Source organism: Peromyscus californicus, unplaced genomic scaffold (genome assembly GCF_007827085.1).
Source record: "Peromyscus californicus insignis strain IS unplaced genomic scaffold, ASM782708v3 Scaffold_11__1_contigs__length_118956290, whole genome shotgun sequence".
Classification (NCBI taxonomy): domain Eukaryota; kingdom Metazoa; phylum Chordata; class Mammalia; order Rodentia; family Cricetidae; genus Peromyscus; species Peromyscus californicus.
Genome location: NW_026294402.1, coordinates 51124081 through 51141596, shown reverse-complemented (window position 1 = coordinate 51141596; position 17516 = coordinate 51124081). Strand labels below are relative to the sequence as shown.

Below are 17516 nucleotides of genomic sequence, written 5' to 3'. Positions count from 1 at the left end.
GCAACTAGAGCACAAGCAGTTCAGAGCCACGGTTCCTCACGACTTTATTGATATGGCTGGAAGGTGACAGAGTCTGCAATTGGTTGCCTGTCCCCTTGCTCCCTCAGCAAGCTCATACAGATGTCCCCTCTGTCACCTTGCCATGGGAGGCAGGCAGGAGAGGTGGATGGGGAAACTAACTAGGTCTTCCTGTGTACTTGCTCATTCAAGCTGGGGCTGTGTTGGGGCCTCCTGGGCCCTCAGATAGTAGGGTTTCTGAGGGGGCATTTGGTATGTTATACCCCTAAGCTTCCTTAACTCTCCACCCCAGTAAGAATGGTCAATGCCCACCACAAGAGGAGCTCAGCAGCCAGGCCCCCTGCTCACTTGTCCAGCCCCAGAGCTAGCCATTGGCTTGCAGAAAGCCTTCGAGCCCCTCTAAAGGAGATCCAGAGCCAGTTCTCCAGGACTACTGGTGAGACATATGAGGTACAGAGGGAGGAAGGCACACAGGAGGATCTTCAGAGGCAGCAATCACACACTTGTCTGGGACCAGCAGGCATGGAGCTGGGATGGAAAGACACAGGGACCCCAGATAAGTTTGTCTGCTTGCTATACTTCAGACATGAGCTGGTATTTATCTCCAACTATGAGGCACACACAGACACCCACCCCCTACCTCCAACTCATCGATGTGAAAATACCACAGCCAAGCTAAAGTGCAAAGAGTTGGCTACTGGTGGAATGGTAGCCATGAGTTCTACCTACTGCTTGGGTGACTCTTGGGAGAGTGATGAGTGAGCATCCTACCCATCCCACTGTGTGCTGGGGCCCTTTCGACCCCAACTTCTGGGTTGCAAGCCCACAGCCAGGGCTCCTTACTCCAGACCCTTTGGCCCCATGAGTTGTCTGAGGCAGCCTCCCTACCCTGCTCTGGGTAGAAGGATTGAGGCTCCTAGACAAGCCTGTTCTTAGACTATGTGCATGGGAGGAAAGGTGTCTGGGTGTGGGGAGCAGGAGGAAGGGTGTCTGGATGCTGTGGGGCAGGGGGTGGGGTGGGATTCAGTCTGAGTCACTGGGACTTCCTGAGGGCATACCAGGCCTGGCTCCCCACTTGCCTGCTGAGCCACCACAACAGCGCAGGTATTTCTGGCTGGTTTCACACCCCAGCAGGTGGTGTGAACACATTGCCTCAGTGTGCACACACCCATGTTTAAATTTGAGACTTCAGGGAGCCTTGCTGGGGTCTGAAATCTCGGGCTGCCCCCTGATCCATACCAGGTGCTCATGAAGAGGATCTCACCCAGGGAAACTCCGTCCAAGCTCAAACTTCCGTGACAGTTGCCAGGGTCATGGAAGTTTGCTATGGTCTGGTTTCTCCAAAGCATGTCACTTCATCTCTCTTTGTGAAATGGATGCTGCCTTCCCTCTGCAGGGCTGCATCTTCCCTTAGTTCAAAGTGGCCAATAAGAGCCTGCCATGGTGGCGCATGCCTTTAATCCCAGCACTTGGGAAGCAGAAGCAGGTGGATCTCTGTGAGTTCGAGGCCAGCCTGGTCTACAGAGTGAGTTCCAGGATAGCCAGGGTTACACAGAGAAACCCTGTCTTAAAAAAAAAAAAAGTAAACAATAAATAATAAAATAAATAAAAGAGCCTGGCTAGGCTTGCCCCTGTGCTCAACCCTGCTGTAGGGGCCCATTTTCCATTATCTCAAAAAATGGACCTGTAGGATGATGCCTTTCTGCCCAGAAATGCCTAGTTCATTTTGCAGTGACAGAAATGCCCCATGTGGAGGGGGTAGGGAGAGAAAGAGGAAGACGCCTGGGTCTTCCCCTGGGACCCCTGGGATCAGGATATCCTCCCTCCCTCCCTCCCTCCCCTGTCCTCACGCATACAGTGGGGCTTGGGACAAACAGGCAGTGAGGGATGGAGAAGGAAGCTTCCTGTGGCGGCTGCTCTCTTGGGCCCAGAGGGCAGACCCTGCATGGGAGATCAGGAGCTTTTGCCCATGGCTGATGGGCCTTGAAGAACAGTAAGAGATGTAGAAAGGTCCACTGCTGAGCCCCTCAACTCTAAGGACAGAGACACCGCATTTCACCCTGACACATGGCACACAGGCCCACAACACAACACAGGTGTATCCCCAAACCATCCCCAGACTTGACACCCACAGAGCAGCCCTCACTGGTCTCCTGCTCACAATGGCTCATCCTCCTGAGGGTGAGGTGTGCTGGACCTGCTCCAGTGGTCAGAACGATCAGAGTAGGCTGTCTTACTGGGGTCTCAAGACCTACTGGAGCAAGTGCTAAGCTCAAACAAGGCAGGCACAGAAAGGACTATCTGAGTGCTTTGCCAGAAAAGACTGTGTTCTAGAAGCTTCACCCAGTCATCGCACATGACCTTGCCTTGTTGACAAACAGATTCCCCATCCCATGTTAGAGGGGGTTGAGGTGGGAATGCAAAAAGACCTTCAACCCACCAGAACCAGCCTTTCTGGACATTTCTCTCTGGCTTGCTGCTTCTGGATCAGAGCTGTGACTCCTGGGGGTATGGGACCGGACTTAGGGATGGGGTGGGGTTCTCCCCCTCTGCCTACAACAGGAGGAACAGAGTGCCTGATTTGGTGGATGGGGGTGGGTAGACTAGTGCAGGCAGAGCCGATCCCATGGAGACTGCAGACCAGAGGTTCCTGGCCTCCCTCCTGTCACCGAATTCATGTGGCCTCTGCCCCCAGGGTACAACCTGACATCACATATATCCCGGCTTCTCCCTTCAGCACCATCAAGGTCTTGCCTGGACGAACAAGGAAGAGGGCCTGCAGGCTGCCTCAGGCTGCCTCTGCCTCAGGCTGCTCCAGAGATCCGGGTCTCCACTGACCCATGGTCATCCCTGTTCCCACTATCCAAGGACTTAGGTCTTCCTGCTACCTGACCAGATATCTGTCCTGCCTTGCTGTCCCCTGGTGGCCACCCTGCCACATCTCTGTGCACTCTCCACTCAGTTTGATAGAAGCTTGGAAATTAGAGTGATGGTTCCTATCTCTCACAAATGGCCGGTGGTCCCAGATTAAAGATGCCCCTCTTAGGATAGACAGCTGTACTTAAAGCCCAGAGTGAGCTGCACCTTGAGGATTCCTCCACCCCTTCTCTGACTATGCCAGTCTAGCAAATATCACAGACCCCTATCATCCCATCCTGTCCCAACCACATTGGACAATGGGCTGGAGAGCCAGCAGGAAGGGAGTCACCCTACCACACTATACACCTGGCCGAGGTTAAGCTTAAGATCCAGTGGTCATAGGGTGATCAGGAGGCCCAGACTCCAGATGCTTCAGTGCTGTCTGGCTTTGGACAACCACAGGGCCTCTGAGTAGCTCTGTAGAGCAGATTTTGGGGACAGACTGAGTCTATAGATGATAACGTAAGAGGAGCCCCCTCCCCAGGGGGAAGCCAGCCTGAAGCTTATTTGGTGAGAGCGTTTAGGATTTCCATCTTCCCTCCAGAAGAAGGAAACCACTTGAGGGATATGCCTTTTGGAGGTATCAGAATTGGGTAAGGGTTGCCAGCCCAAGAAGTATGCCAGGCTTGCACCCTCTTTGCTAGTGTCTAGCTAGGGATTTGGAAGCCTCCCCTGACAAAGAACTTAACATACCGTGGACACCTATCAGACTCCCGGAAACCAATTCTGGCAGCTCTGGCCCCAGGGCCCCGTCTCCATTTACCCACTCTGCTCCTTGGGATGAGATGCCTGTGGATAGCAGAGCCTGGGTGGGCCTGGTGCTGGCAGCCCAGCACCTTCCTCCACTTGACTGTGCCTCCCCGGCTGCTGTCCTGGGCTCAGGTCTTAATGGAGCGTAAACAGCCTGGCAGAGGGAAGCCTCATTAGGTCTGATCTAATTAGGAGGCTCTGTTCAGTGAAGGTAGATGGGGAGGGGCACCCATTCCTGAAGCCTGCTTTGCACCAGGAATGCCATATATGTACACTCCTAGGACCCTCCTCATAGCCTACCAAAGGAGACTGGCCCAGGCAACTGGAACAGAATGCCGCTTGGAGAGGGCAGGTGGTGGACCAGGGTGAGACAGTCAACAGTGCCTTCCTTAGGAAGCACGCCCTACAGGCCTCCCAATTCCTCCTGCTCCTCAACCCCTGAGGCAAGTACATGGCCACATGTGCCTACTGTCCACAGTTTGGCTAGCTCTCACCCATGACTCTGTCCTTAGACCTCCTCTCCCCTTCCAGCATTGCCAGATGCCACAGTAGGTCAGATGGTGGGAGGCCGGGTATGGGACAAACTGGACTCTCTCTCTCTGCCTCTGGTTCCCTCTGTGATCAGGATAGGGGAGCTGATGCCATGCCAAGGGGCCCGCCGCCCCTTCGTTAGTCTTAGCTAACAAGCTGTTTATGGGTACGACATGACACCTGCTTTCTTCTTTATAAGTTCAATAATTTATAGGCATATTAGCAGCCCGGTGGCTGCCCTGGGCCCCAGCCAGACGGGACGGGGCGATGCAGCCGGGTGCCTCTGCCGATATTTACTCTCTCCTACCATCAATTATTAAGGAGCCCTCCTTCAGTTTTGCACATAATTACACGCGCCGTTATGGTTTGAACTCCCCAGCTCTAAATCCCTCTGGAGCAGGGCCCAGCCTGCCCCACAGGGCTGCTGTAGCCCAGGGACTCCGCTGCCTGCAGATGGAGAGAGGCGGCAGTAACTCAGCCTCGCACCCCATGGAGTCTTCTTGGCTGGCAGTGGCCTTCCCCACCCAAGGGTGGGGTCTTTGCACCCTTACCATCCGTGTGGAACACCTCCCCACCTCTGGACACACAACTGTCCTCGCTCCTTGATTCAGCACAGCCACAACTACCTCCTGAATGCCTGTCCTGATTCCCTAGTGCCTGCTCTGTGTGTGTGCAAACACAGCCTGCATCACACTGGGTTGAGTCTTGTTTGCTAGACCATGGGCTCTGGAGGCACAGAGAAAGCTGTGGCAAATGTTTGTTGAGTGATAAATGAACGAGTGGGTGGATGAGTGGATGGATAGAAGGGTGGATGGGAGAGTGCCTCGTCACTAGGGAGTCCACCGAAGCACCTGCCTCTCCATGCCAGGCCAGGAAGTCTGTCCTAGTTGTTCCCTTTCCTCCCAAATCTCCTCAGCTCCCCTGGTTTAGACTGAGATAGCCACGTGGGCGGCAAAGCCTGGGCCCTCATCTACACGCCATTACAGAAGGGCAGGGCAGCATGGAGTGAGAGCCTGTCCCTTCAGCCCCATGTCTCCTGTGTGGTTGGAGAAGATGCTCAGCCTTTCCGATACTGTTTCCCCATTGGCTAAATGGGGAAACAACAGTCCCTCTATGGATGTGGTGGAGGCTTCCATGAGGACTTACCATGTCACAAGTGTTCCGTCAGATCCTTCACCTCAGCCTTGATCTGTCTGTGAACTGAGCCCACATGAACTGGATGGCCTTGTTCCCACTTCCCGTCCACACTTCCCTGGTTTCGGCCTCCCCTACAGGTCTAGTGACTGGCATTACACTGGGTTCGGGGGATCCACAAATACCACAGACTGACTGATCGAGATTTTGCCACGTCTCAGCCTACAATATTTAAGAAGAGGAGGGAGAATATCCCAGGTGACCAAAGACTAGATAGAGGCCATGTCTTCCCCGTGTTAACAGCGGGGTGAGAACCAAGCCCCAGGTGCCCACTGGATTAGAAAGCTCAGGGTTATCTCCCTGGGGACCCCATGCCTCAGTCTCTTTCATAGGAACAAATAATAGGATGCCCCCTGTGGGGTTGTTGAGAAATCAAATGAGTTGCTGAGTGAGCAAAAAATTAACACAGTTAGGAGCAGGGTGCTCAAGCACAAGGTGTAGATGACCTTTCCCTGTCTGAGAAGTGGCACTTTCCTGGAGTGGTGGTCATTCTCCTGTGTGACTCTTGTGTCTGTCCTCACCACCATTTGACATTCCATTGTGTGATCACACTGTACTCTGTCCATCTTCCTGCCATTGAGAGGTAGAGCCAATGCTTATGACCCCTACTGTTACAAAAACATGGCGGTGGGCCTTGCTGTACTGACCTTCTTGTTTCTCTGTGATATGTGCCCAACATGGAGCTGTTGAGTGACAGACTGTGCATCTTCTCAACCTTATCAAGCCACCAAGATATTGCGCAGTTCCTCACTCTATTGGCAGGAGGCACTTTGCCTGAATTATTCCTGTGTCCCCAGCTGTGGTGGGAGCAAGGAGTGGTTACACCTGTAACAGGTGGAGCACGCTTTAGGTATGTGTTGCTTTGTAACAAGTCATCCCCACAAAGCAGTGGCTTAAAACAAATAAAGATGACCTCATAGATTGTTCAGGGAGGGAATCCAAGTGAGATAGAGTTGTATCTCTGACTGGGGCCTCTTGGGGCTCCAGCCAAGGTATTCGGAGAGCTGTGATCGTCCCAGAGCTCTGCTCGAAGAACACCTGCTTCCATGGCCACTCCGTGGTCTTGGGTCTTGTGGTACTGACTAGAGATGTAAGTTCCTTTCCTAGCGGGCTTCTCATCCGAGCTGCTGCCGGCCTGACAGCTGATTCCCTGAGGATAAACAAGCAGCCATGGACAAGGAACATCTAAGATGGAAGCTGCATCTTTTATATATATATATAATCTTATATCCAAAGTGACATCCTGTCCCTCCTGCCACCTTCTATTCATCAGAAGTGAGTCAGGGAGTGGAGGTGTTGCTCAATGGTTAGAGTACTTGTTTGACATGTGTGAAGCCTGGGACACCAGGGAGGGAAGGAGTGAATCAGTTGGTCCATCTGCTGGCGGGGGGTGGGGGGAGAGTTGGGATGACACACTGAGAGGCTGTAAGGCAGGAGCCACCGGGAGTCATCTGAGGTCTGCCTATTAGAGGGCAACAGAAATTTGAAAAGAGAAGTGACTTGTCCAGGGTCACACAACTCTTAGAGAGAGTTTCAGAACTAGAACCCAAGGCTGCTTGAGTGCCTCTGAAGCTACTCCACTGCCTTTAACCTCAGATAATAATAGGTTGTGAGCTAAGCTAATAGGCGAGTCTCTAGCACCTCGGAACTCAAGATGAGCACTTACTGAATGGGTTTGTGAACAGTGCTGCCTGTTTGCATGCATTAGCTCAAACTTGCCCTCGTGGGCTCCGTGGGCATCGCCAAGCCCAGGCCCTCAGGAGCAGCTACTCTGCCAAGCACAGAGCCCAGAGTCCCAGAGAACTGGAGAGTGGTTCCCTTATACAAATTGCTATTTATATTTTCATATTCTTTTGCTCTCAACTTAATCTCTTTATCCCCCATGGAGAGAACACTTCTCTGGCTCCTCCCACTCCAGGATAAGTCAAGGTTAAGAACATCATTGGGTCTTTTCTTGGGGGCTTTGAAATGGGTACTCACTGACTAGCTTCAGACAAAGCTCTTACTTTTCAGCCCCCGTGGATACCACATTCAGGTCGGACGGCCTTCCAACCCTGCCAGGGCTTCTGCTGAGGCCTCTGAGAGCCTCCTGGCCTCCCCTCGATGCTTAGAGCCGTGGCCCACCCACCCACTGAGGGTTGCTGGCTGCCTGCTTCTTGACAGTGACATATTACTCACTCTGGAGCCTCTCCAGCGATGGCACCCTGACCCCAGCCCTGAGTGAACAGAGAAGTGACTATCTAGGATCCAGGAGGGCCCAAAACCTGGCCACAGGGCTACTTCCAAGTAAGGGCTTTGCATCCAGCTCCCTCGGGTCCCTACTCCCTTGTCTGCCTCAGAGTTGCACCATCACAGGACTCTGACCTATGGATTTACTGTCATGTCCCAATCCACTTCACTCCAACCTGAATCCCTAGGACTTCATTAGGCCAATGGCCTCAGTAACCCAAGCGTAGAAGACTTCAGAGCATGGGGTGGGCTGGGGCCTCTGCTGTAGCTCCCGGGGGGGGGGGGTACCAAGGGCTCTGATTATTAGAACTTAGCTTTCTAGGAGCCTAGAATTTTCCTATAAGGAACTAAGGGGTCTTATCCCACTGTCCCCATTGTCTTGGCAAGGCTGAAGAACCCTGAGGCCTTGGTGTATAATTGAGGGAACTTTGGCCCAGAGAGGGGCAGTTCCCCTTCAAGGTCACACAGCAAGGTAATATGTGGCATAAAACAGAATATGAGGTTCACCTGAGCACCCAGCTCCAAAGGCCTTGAGTGGGCACCCCTTCACCCCCTACTCCATGCCTGCTGCCGCTTACCCAGCTTCCACTGCCTCCTAGCTCCTCGGCTCCGTTTTTCTTGCTAATTAGAGGTCTCAGCAATGACTCTGCTGTCCCAGCCATTTTAGAGCCGTCATTAATTTCAAGTGCCTTCAGAAATAACCATCATCGTAAAACCCTATGAGCTGCTGGGATGCAAGCAGGCAGGACCAGCAGCCACGGAGGCAGGTTTGTGTGTGCCGTCCTCTCCAGTCTGTGCCTCAGGGGAAGCCTGTCCCTGCTAGGTCCCCGCCACCCAGAACCTCAGCCTCTAAGAAGGAGAGGAGGACATAGCCGGCCGTGGCTTGGATAGTGAACACAACTCCAAAGCCCCGCTTGGCCTCTCGTGCGCAGAATAAACGTGGACCGTGCAGCAGTCCACCCAAGCGCCTCCGTCCTCGTTTGTGTGATGGGATCTGCAATGTCAATCCTTTGTTGTTGCCTCTTTATCTTATTTTATTTTGAGGTAGAGTCTCAGGAACTTGCAGCAAACCCCCTGCCTCAGTCTCCTGAGCGCTGGGATCACAGGTGTGAGCCACCACAGCTGACAGTCGTGCCGTTCTTGAGATGAGGATGAAAATAGAGCTTGGAGCCTGGCTTACAGATTGGCTGATGGGTGTTAGAGAATGGGTCCCCTCCTCCACACGCCCTGAAAGGCTTACTCCAGCCCCTGCTCTGTGGCCAGAATTCAGGCTGGTTTCTTGAAACCGACAGCCCCTACTTTATTAGGATTTGCTTAGTTGTGCATGGAGACCGTGCTCGGCTTCATTCCCATCTGCTCTTGGGAGCCCCTAGTGGTAGAGCAGAGCAACAGGGGGACAGGCCTTGCCTAAGGCCTTTAAGTCGGTCCTTGGGGAGGAGGGAGGTTTTCGTTTGCTCTTGAACCACGACTGAACCCAGAAGAAAGACTTAACAACAAAGGCCTGCAGGTGTGGGTGAGCATTCCTTAGCTGTAGTACTGGTTGTAGCAAAGAAGTCCCCCAAACTGGACCATTCTGATGCTTCACAGGTGGCTCTGGGACCTGTGAGGACACTGTTGAGGGCCGCCCCACCAGACATCTAGCTAAGGAGGGGGCCCAATGTTAGCCTCCTCCCTTATGGGGTCAGAATAGCATGGTCAGAGACCAGGTCCCAGCTGAACCCTCACAAAGGCTTCTTCCAGGCCGTAAGGCCCCCACCCTCCCCAGGCCTCCTTTCCCATTCCTTCCACTGGTGGGGTAAGATGGAGGGCCCGAGAGGGGTCATTTCTTCAGGAGACAGAGAAAGAGCAATGGCTGGGCTGTTGCTTACAATGGAGGAATAAGGCTTTGAGGTAGCTGTGGTGTGAGTAGGTGGGCACCGCAAGAAACCCCCCCCCCCCCACCAACTCCAGCCTAATACACCAGCTTCCTCATCCAGCAACTGGAGACTGAGGATGGGGGCTATGGACTCTCCCCCATTTCTCCGACCAGATCACTGAGGCAGGGAGCAGGTGAGTCGGGGGCGGAGATCTGCGGTGGCCGCGCCTTGCCTGCGTCAGTCGCCGCACCAGGAATAGCCCCCGCCCCCGCCCCCGCCCCGCAACGGGTCTGGCAGAGCCTTTACGCAGGAGCTAGAGAGCGTCTATTCCTGTCGGGCTGTGGGAGGAGGCGGCGCGGGAGGGCGGGAGCTCACTCGTAACTCACAAACAGCCGGGGTGGGGGAGCTGGGGAGACTGGGAAGGGGGTGCAATGATCACGGAATTGGGGGGCCCCGTGAGCCGCCTGCGCTGGGCTCTGGAAGGGAGGGGACTCATGTGTGGCCGCCCCACCTCCCCTCCTACCAGTAAGTCCCTCTGCCAAGCCTGCCTCCCACTGGTTTACTCAGCCCTGGAAAGCCATTCAAATTCCCTTTCCACGGTTTACAAGCTGTATGACCGTGGCCAAGTCACGTAACCTCTCTGAGCCTGGGGTTCCTGCTTTCTGTCACAAGGGAGTAATAGTATCTCTTCCCGAGGTTGTTGGAGGAAGAATGTAAGATGCGTGGAGCATCGACGACACCTGCGTGGAAGGGGTTCTAGCTAGGCCTGAGATAAGGGTGGACATAGACAGAAGGCAGGAATGTCCCAGGCAGTGGTGTGGCAGTGAGGCTGAGAGATATCCAGAATCGGTTTCGCTGGAACAGGTTTGTGCAACTCTTTGGACTGTGTGTGAGGTTGATCTGTGGAAATCAAGGCAGTGCTGGGGGGTGGGGACTTGGGGCTGGCCTCTCTAGGCCAGCCAGGCATCTCCGAAATGTCAGGCCGACTCCTTGGAAGGAGAGTAAGGTACTGGGAGCGGGATCCTTGCCCACCCCAGAAAGGGACAGGTCTTGGGCTGGTCTCTTCCCTCCCAGGCCTGCTTCCTTCTATACCTGCCGGCATCCTCATCAACTATCAGGGGTGTCGAGGTGCTAAATGGAGAGAAGGGGCCTCTGCCTTGTGGCGTCTTCATTGATGATTATTTCAATAAAACTGGCATAGTTTTAAGGGGCATCTGGCTTTGAGCAGATGGGAAGGGGTGTACAGTAGAAGAATGTGATGGGTTGGTTGATTCTAATGGGTTGCCTGCCTATTCCTCAGCCTTGGCCAAGCCACTCTGACAGGCTAGTCTCTGTATCTGTGGCCCAAGAAGGGTCTGGGTCTCTATGTAAAGGTCTTATTCTTTGGGGCCATCTGAAGATATGGTCCCAGGCCAGGATCTACCAAACTCGGTAATTTATTTTAGGGAGTTAGGTGGTGTATAAGCTAAACCCAGACCGAGGCTCTATGCTGCCCTCTGCTGGTTGCTTGGTAGAGTGTCACCTTCCGGAGCCTGCCAGAGAGGCCTGCTGCCCTCTGCTGGACAGGAAACCCGACGGGGTGGGGACCTGACCGCTAAGGCAGATTCTAGACCTGGCCTCCGGGTAGCCCGGCTAAGCCCGCTCGGCTTGCACACCACCCTCCTGTCCTTCGCGTTCTGCTAGCCTCGCCCCAAGATCCCCAGGAAGTAGTGGTGGTGGTGGTGGGGGGGGGGGGGGTCCCAGACATTTCGAGAGGAGGGGTCAAGGCCTTGACCCTCCTCGCGCCGTCCTCTAAACAACCCTGGCCAGGTGAGGGGGTCCTGTCTGTCCACGTGCGTGTGTCGGTCCACACGGCCGAGTGCAGTGACCCCAGTTAACACGTGTGAACACACGCGCTCACATGCACACGCATGTGGCCAGAGACAATCACACGCGAATGAGTGCACGCTCCCTGGGAAGACCGCAGGCCGGGCTGGCTTGAGACTAGCCGGAGCCTGGGACCCAGAGGGGCGCTGCGTGGTGCAGGGCGGGAGCGCGGGGGCGCCGGCCCGGGAGTGCTCTTCGTCTGCGCCCCGCTGCCACTCTCGCTGCCCCCCCTGGGCTCTGGGCAGCTGCTGGGGCGCTCCTCGCTCTTCGCCCGGTTCTCTGAAAGAAGGACCCCCCACCCAGGTTTTGCGGCCGCGCCTTCTCCTCCCCCGCCCGGCTCCTGCGCTCGCTCACTAGCTCCCTCCCTCCCTGTGTCCCTCCTCCCTCCCTGGCTCGCTGCTCGCTCCTCTCGCTCCCTCCCCACGCCGCGGCAGAGCGCGGAGCCCGAGCGGGAGCCGGCGTGGGAGCCGGAGCGGGCGGCAGCGCAGGCGGCGGCCGGACCTGGACCCGTCCCGGTCCCGGAGCGCGCGCGGAGTCCCCACCCGCGCCGCTCGGGCCCCCCTCCCGACGCGGGGCTCTGAGCAGCATGCGCGGCAGCTGCCCACCGGCCCCAGCCCTGGCCCCGGCCCCGCTGCGGAGAGCGCCCGGCCTCGACCCCGGCCCCAGCGGTAGAGGCGGCGGCGGCGGCGGCGGCGGCGGCTCCCGGGCGGCCCGAGGGACAGAGCCAGGTTCCCGGAGCCCGCGCCAAGCGTCCTGAGCGCGCCAGCTCCTCGGCCCGCCGCGGCCGCGACCTCCGCCCCCGACTCCCGAGCTCCTGCCCCGGGGCCGGCTGGGCTCCCGCCCGCGTGGGACAGACAGACGGACGGCCAGCCCTGCGAGGGCGCGTGGACCGGGCGGAGGTGTTGGAGGAGGAGGAGGAGGAGACGGAGGAGGGGGGCTGGGCTGGGGCTGGGGCCGCGCCGGCAAGAGAGACATGCGATTGGTGACCGAGCCGAGCGGACGGACAGCGCGCCCGAGATGCAGGTGAGCCCCTCCACCGTGGCCGAGCCCCAGTCGGCAGCCCTGCGGTGAGTGCCTCTGGGAGCAGCGGTCGGCCCAGGCTTCACCCTCCTGGGGCTATGTAGGACATCCTGTACCACCCAGACCCCCTTTGGGGTCACAGGCCTGATCCTCAAGTTTCAGACGATTTTCCCATTTCTCTTCCGCTGGCCCTAACAGATCCCGGGTTTGGCAAGCTGGGACCCATGGTCAAGGAGAGATCCATTCCTGCCTTGGTGCCCCCTAAATCATCCTCCTGTTCTGGGCATTGGTCACCCAGAAGATATGCTCTTTTAGCCCTGGATGAGTCTCTTTCAGTGGACCAGAGACCACCCCCCAACCCTGGCTAACACCCCCAAGCCTGGGGACACAGCTAGAGAACAGTTTCTCCCCAAGGCTCCAGCGAGGATTGCCCCCTCTCTCTCCACAGGAGCCTTCTCAGCCTCCTTCTGGTTCCTTTCTGGCTCCTCCCGGGTGAAAGGGAGGTGGAGAGGGGAAGAAAGGGGAGGGGGGAGTCCAGTTGAGGAAGACCCAGGAACCTTCGGGGCTCCCCTTTGTCTTCCTTCAGACGGGCTTCTCACCTCCTCCTGCCCCACTTTTCACTCTGAGGGAAATGGGTGGGAAGTGGGAGCCTGCTGAGAAGGGGGAGGTGAGAAAGGAGCCTCCTGTGTGTCCCCAAACACACCCTATTTGGGTGGGCTTTGGGCTTCCTGCCCTCTGAGATACCCTAGAAGATGTTTCTCTCTAGGTGGGTCCCACTTTGAGGAGGGGTGGGGCCAGGCAGGTGGGCAGTCCCCTGGGTCTCTTATTGCTGGGGTCCCTGCCCAGCCCCTGACCAGCTCTTGTGGCGGCACCTCCCCTTTGTTCTCAAAGGCCCTGTGGTGGGTGGGTGGAGTGGAGACCAGGGCACATGGAAGATGGGAACAGCTCTGTCCTGGTGGGTGGGGGTGCCAGAGGCCTGAGGTGGGGGCAGGACCATCTGGGCCAGCCCCTTTCTGCCAGCCCAGCCTTCTCTCAGTCCTTGGCTGGGCTTGGGCAGCCAGAGGGCGCCCGGCTTTCCTGGTTCCCGGTTCTGGGCTCAGCCCTGCTGGCCATTATGCCAACGACTCCAGCACGGGTCCTCGGTGCCAGGGGAGTCCAGGGCACCAAGCAGGCAGAGAGCCTGGGGCTTCCCTGGACCCACTGAGGACTGCTGGTGAGGGAATGGGTGTTCCACTGCCTCTGGCCCTTTGTCCTTGTGTGGGCCAAGAGGGGTGCAGAGTCCTCGGCCATTGGGAAGGTGCTGGCACCTGGCTTGCTGGGAGGCAAGGCGGAGTGACAGAAAAGAGAGGTAAAGAAGGAAGGCATTGGAGCCATGCTGAAGGTGCCAGGGAAAGGGGACATGGTCTTGGAAGATCCGAAGGCATCCCAGCACTCGGGAGGCAGAGCCAGGCGGATCTCTGTGAGTTCGAGGCCAGCCTGGGCTACCAAGTGAGTTCCAGGAAAGGCACAAAGCTACACAGAGAGACCCTGTCTCGAAAAACCAAAAAAAAAAAAAAGATCCGAAGGCAACACCCAGCTGCCTCCTTGAGGAGACTCAGCCAAAGAAGGACAGGACCCCATGGAGCTCTTGCTGTCTCTGTGCCCCTCCCCCAGCCCTAGTTGAAGTGTGAGATGGCCTTGGGTGGGCTCCATCAAGACTGTAAATGAGGGTTTGGGGAACAGCTATTACGGGATGGGTGTGTGCTGCACGCTGAGGGTTGATGCTTTTGTGAGTGGAGGGATCCTGTAAGCCTGAAAGGAATGTAGAGAGACTGCTTTACCTGTCACGAGCCTCTTTGATCCTGGGGAGTCATCTCTTCTGCCCCTGTCTCTAAACATACATTTCTCACAGTAGATAATTGTTTTGTTTTTTTTTAACTCAGAATTCTAAAGGGTCACTATCCTCCTCCTCCTCCTCCAGAATGGGCTGTTGCTTAGCAAAAAAAAAAAAAAAAAAAAAAAAAAAAAGGTTGAACAGGACCTGTATTCGTGATAGCTCAGCTGAGCCACTGTTAGGTGCCTGTGAAAATAGAAGGCTGGCCCTGTGGGCTAGGATCTTGTCTGGCTTTTCTGTGTGTGACTTTCCACCCCCAAGTTTCCCTCCCAGAACATGACCGCCGATTGTATTTTGTCTGTCTCTACCAGTTCTTCCCCCATTTGCCTGTACCGTCCCTTAGCTTGGTCTGGCATCCCTCCTCAAAAGGCTCTCTCCTTCCAGAAGCCTCCTCTAGCTGCTCTAAGTACCCACGGTTCTAAGGAACCACATTGATTTACACGTGATGGCACACCAGCCCATTCATTCATGCATTTATTCTGTACATCCTGAGGAGCTGCCTGCTCGTCTCCTGGCTAGACCCTATTGATTACCTTGAATACCTAGGCAAACTTCTGGGCATGGGAAAGACATCTAGAGGCAAGGGCAACCTGGAGGGGACGTGGAGTCCTTAGCTGCAGGAGTGGGTAGGGCTAGATATGCACTAAAGATGTCCCAGGTAGAGACTGGAGAGAACCCAGACAGAGAGCTCAAGAAGGGGGACGGTTCTCTGTGGGAACTGCTGGAGTCAGGCTCTTAGGAGAAGAGGGTGCCTGGAGATTTTGCAGAGACACAGGAAGCAGGGGTTTCTGGAGTGAGAGGAGGGCTCTCTGAAGAAAGCTTTGAGAAGGCAGGGTCATTTCCAAACACATTTGAGGCATTCTTGATTCTGACCTTCGTTTATGTGAATGAATGGATAAGTGAATATCCTTGAGTGCTGCGGGCTGATTGCGCTTCTCCGGAGTGTTCAGCTTCTCCGGTGTTACTCCACTGTGAGAGCGGACTCTGCAGCCAGAGGCCTGGTTCAAGCTTCAGCTCCACCACTGCCTCGTTCTATGACTTTGGGTAACTAACTTAATCTCTCTGGGCCTCTGTGTCCTTTCCAGTAAAGTGGAGTTAACTGTGCTGTCTACCTCCATGGAGATGGTGGCAATTAAATGTACTAATACATGCAAAGCACTTAGAACGGTATGGAGGGCATAGTGAGTGCTTAGCGAGTGCTAGCTACTCACAGTTCCTATCAGTGACGTGCTTCCAGTTTTCTCCTTGGAGGTAGTGCAGAGATTTAGTTTTATAGATGAGAAAACAATCAGAAGGGTGGAGGAACCCGTCCAAAGCCCCCATCTTGCAGGCACGCGTTCATGCTAACATGCTCTCCTTCTGACCATGGGTGGCGGCTGTTCTCACTGGTCCAGGCCTAGCCTGTTCATTTGTTGATCCATGCATTTGTATTAATAATAGTAGTACTTGCCAGGGCCTGGTGACACACGCCTGTAATCCCAGCACTCGGGAGGCAGAGGCAGGTGGATCTCTGAGTTGAAGGCCAGCCTGCTCTACATAGTAAATTCCATGCCAATCAAGGCTACCCAGTGACATACACAAAAATAATAAATAAGACAAAATAAAACCAATAGTAGTAGTACTATAGCATAATGAACACGTGATCCAACTCTCCAACTTCAACGTTCAGCCTTTGCCTCTTCCGGTGTGCTTCTCCACACCTCATCCTCAGCTCCTTTTTCTGAAGCAATTACCACCCTACACTATGTATTTAAATTTCTCTTGCCTCTTGTGTTTGGGGCTGAGGGTGTCGCTCAGTGGTGGGATACTTGCCTAGCATTCATGAAGTCCTGGGTTCAGTACCCAGGACCAAAAGAAAATAATATATTTAGCTATATAAGAACTGTGGTGTTTTAGTTATTTTTTTAAGTCTATATAAAATATAAATGGCCGGCAGTCCTCTGGAATTGGCTTTTTCATTCATTATCATATTCTTGCAAATGATAGTGGATATTCAGCACCCATTCATTTTTCTCTGATGGATTTGGTTGTCACTTGAATGTAGCACAGGGAATTCCTGGCCCGCCTGTTGATGAGCATTTGGGTTGTTTCTCTTTCTGGCTCTTACAGATAGTGCTGCCACAAACCCCCTCATCCTGTCTCCTGAGGCAGTGTGGGAAGTGCCCTGAACTGTTGGGCTACAGGGCATGTTCATGTTTGGCTCTCCTAGGAACTGTGCCAACGTGTTTTCCAAATTGGTTGGACCACTTTATGCCTCTCCCGCAGGGGATGAGTGCTCCCATCACCCCCCCATCCCCAGACAACTCCATGCCATCTATTGGCTGTCTTGATTTTTCTTGATTGAATGAGTGTAAACTGGGATTTCATTATAGTCTTGATTTGCATTTCTGGGATTCAAGGTTTGTGGTGTGTGAAAGGGGGGTTGAGGCAGGCGGCATCCAGTGTGGGATGGATGCTCACTGAGTGGTTATTATCCCATGAAACTCTGTTTCCTCTGAAATGGGGATGTTGTGTGTCAATGTTCTGAGCTCAGGCATGGGCAGGAGCGATGGGAGGGGAACTCCCCAAGGATGTGGAGGGGAAGGCAGAGCAAATATGACTGAACAGGAAGAAACAATTCTGGGAGCACCAGTTGCTCTGGGTCCACTTCAGGGTGGGAAAGAGCTGTCCTGGCTCAGGAGCTTCCGGGGGCCTGTGCTTCATTATTTCAACACCCTCTCCCTGCTCAGCTCTCTGAAAGCTCCCCTCCCTGCACCTTGGCGTTGACATGAAGCCTGGCACTGGTGCGTGCTTAGCGAGAATGTGGTGGCCAACTGCTGGATGAAACACATGTGTGCTCCATCCTCTGGCATTCACAGCGTCCTGGGGACCCTCTCCGATTGCTCTTGTCCAAGCAGCGAATGAAGGGTAACCAAGCAAGATGGCTCCTGGGTATCCAAGGGTCCCTAAACCACAAGGTCCACCAGAGGGGCTTAGAAGCCAGGCACTGGCAGGCTAAGTTGGAGTAACTCCCCCTGCCAGCCTGGTGTACCCACAATTGATTTCACCTCCCTTCCCCGCCCAGGCCTGGGCCCTGGAGCTGGTTAGAGACAAGCGCCAGGGCTGGCGGAATAATTATGCCTATTTCATGTGACACCCAAATTGATTGCCGCCAGGGTGACATTACCAGGGCATTGTTCCTCATCTCCAACCTCTTATTACATGTTATTAGGGTGTGTGGTGTGTGTGTGTGTTTTTCTATTTTTTTTTTTTTTCCATTT

General features: G+C 54.9%; 1 protein-coding gene across 9 annotated transcripts in view; it reads left to right on the top strand.

Moving 5' to 3' along the window:
* Lingo1 (leucine rich repeat and Ig domain containing 1) overlaps positions 1 to 17516 on the top strand; it is a 266682-nt gene that overhangs the window by 156983 nt on the left and 92183 nt on the right. The window contains exon 1 of one of the 9 annotated variants that reach the window (XM_052761263.1): positions 10133 to 10361. The exons of 6 other annotated variants lie outside the window; for them this stretch is intronic. Coding sequence is in view for 1 of the 3 variants with exons in the window: in XM_052761220.1 (XP_052617180.1) it covers positions 12381 to 12386 (6 nt within the window). In the remaining 2 variants the exon portion in view is untranslated. Of the gene's footprint in view, positions 1 to 10132; positions 10362 to 12281; positions 12431 to 17516 lie in introns of those variants that run through there. 2 more of the 9 variants (XM_052761220.1, XM_052761269.1) reach the window with 2 other exon arrangements.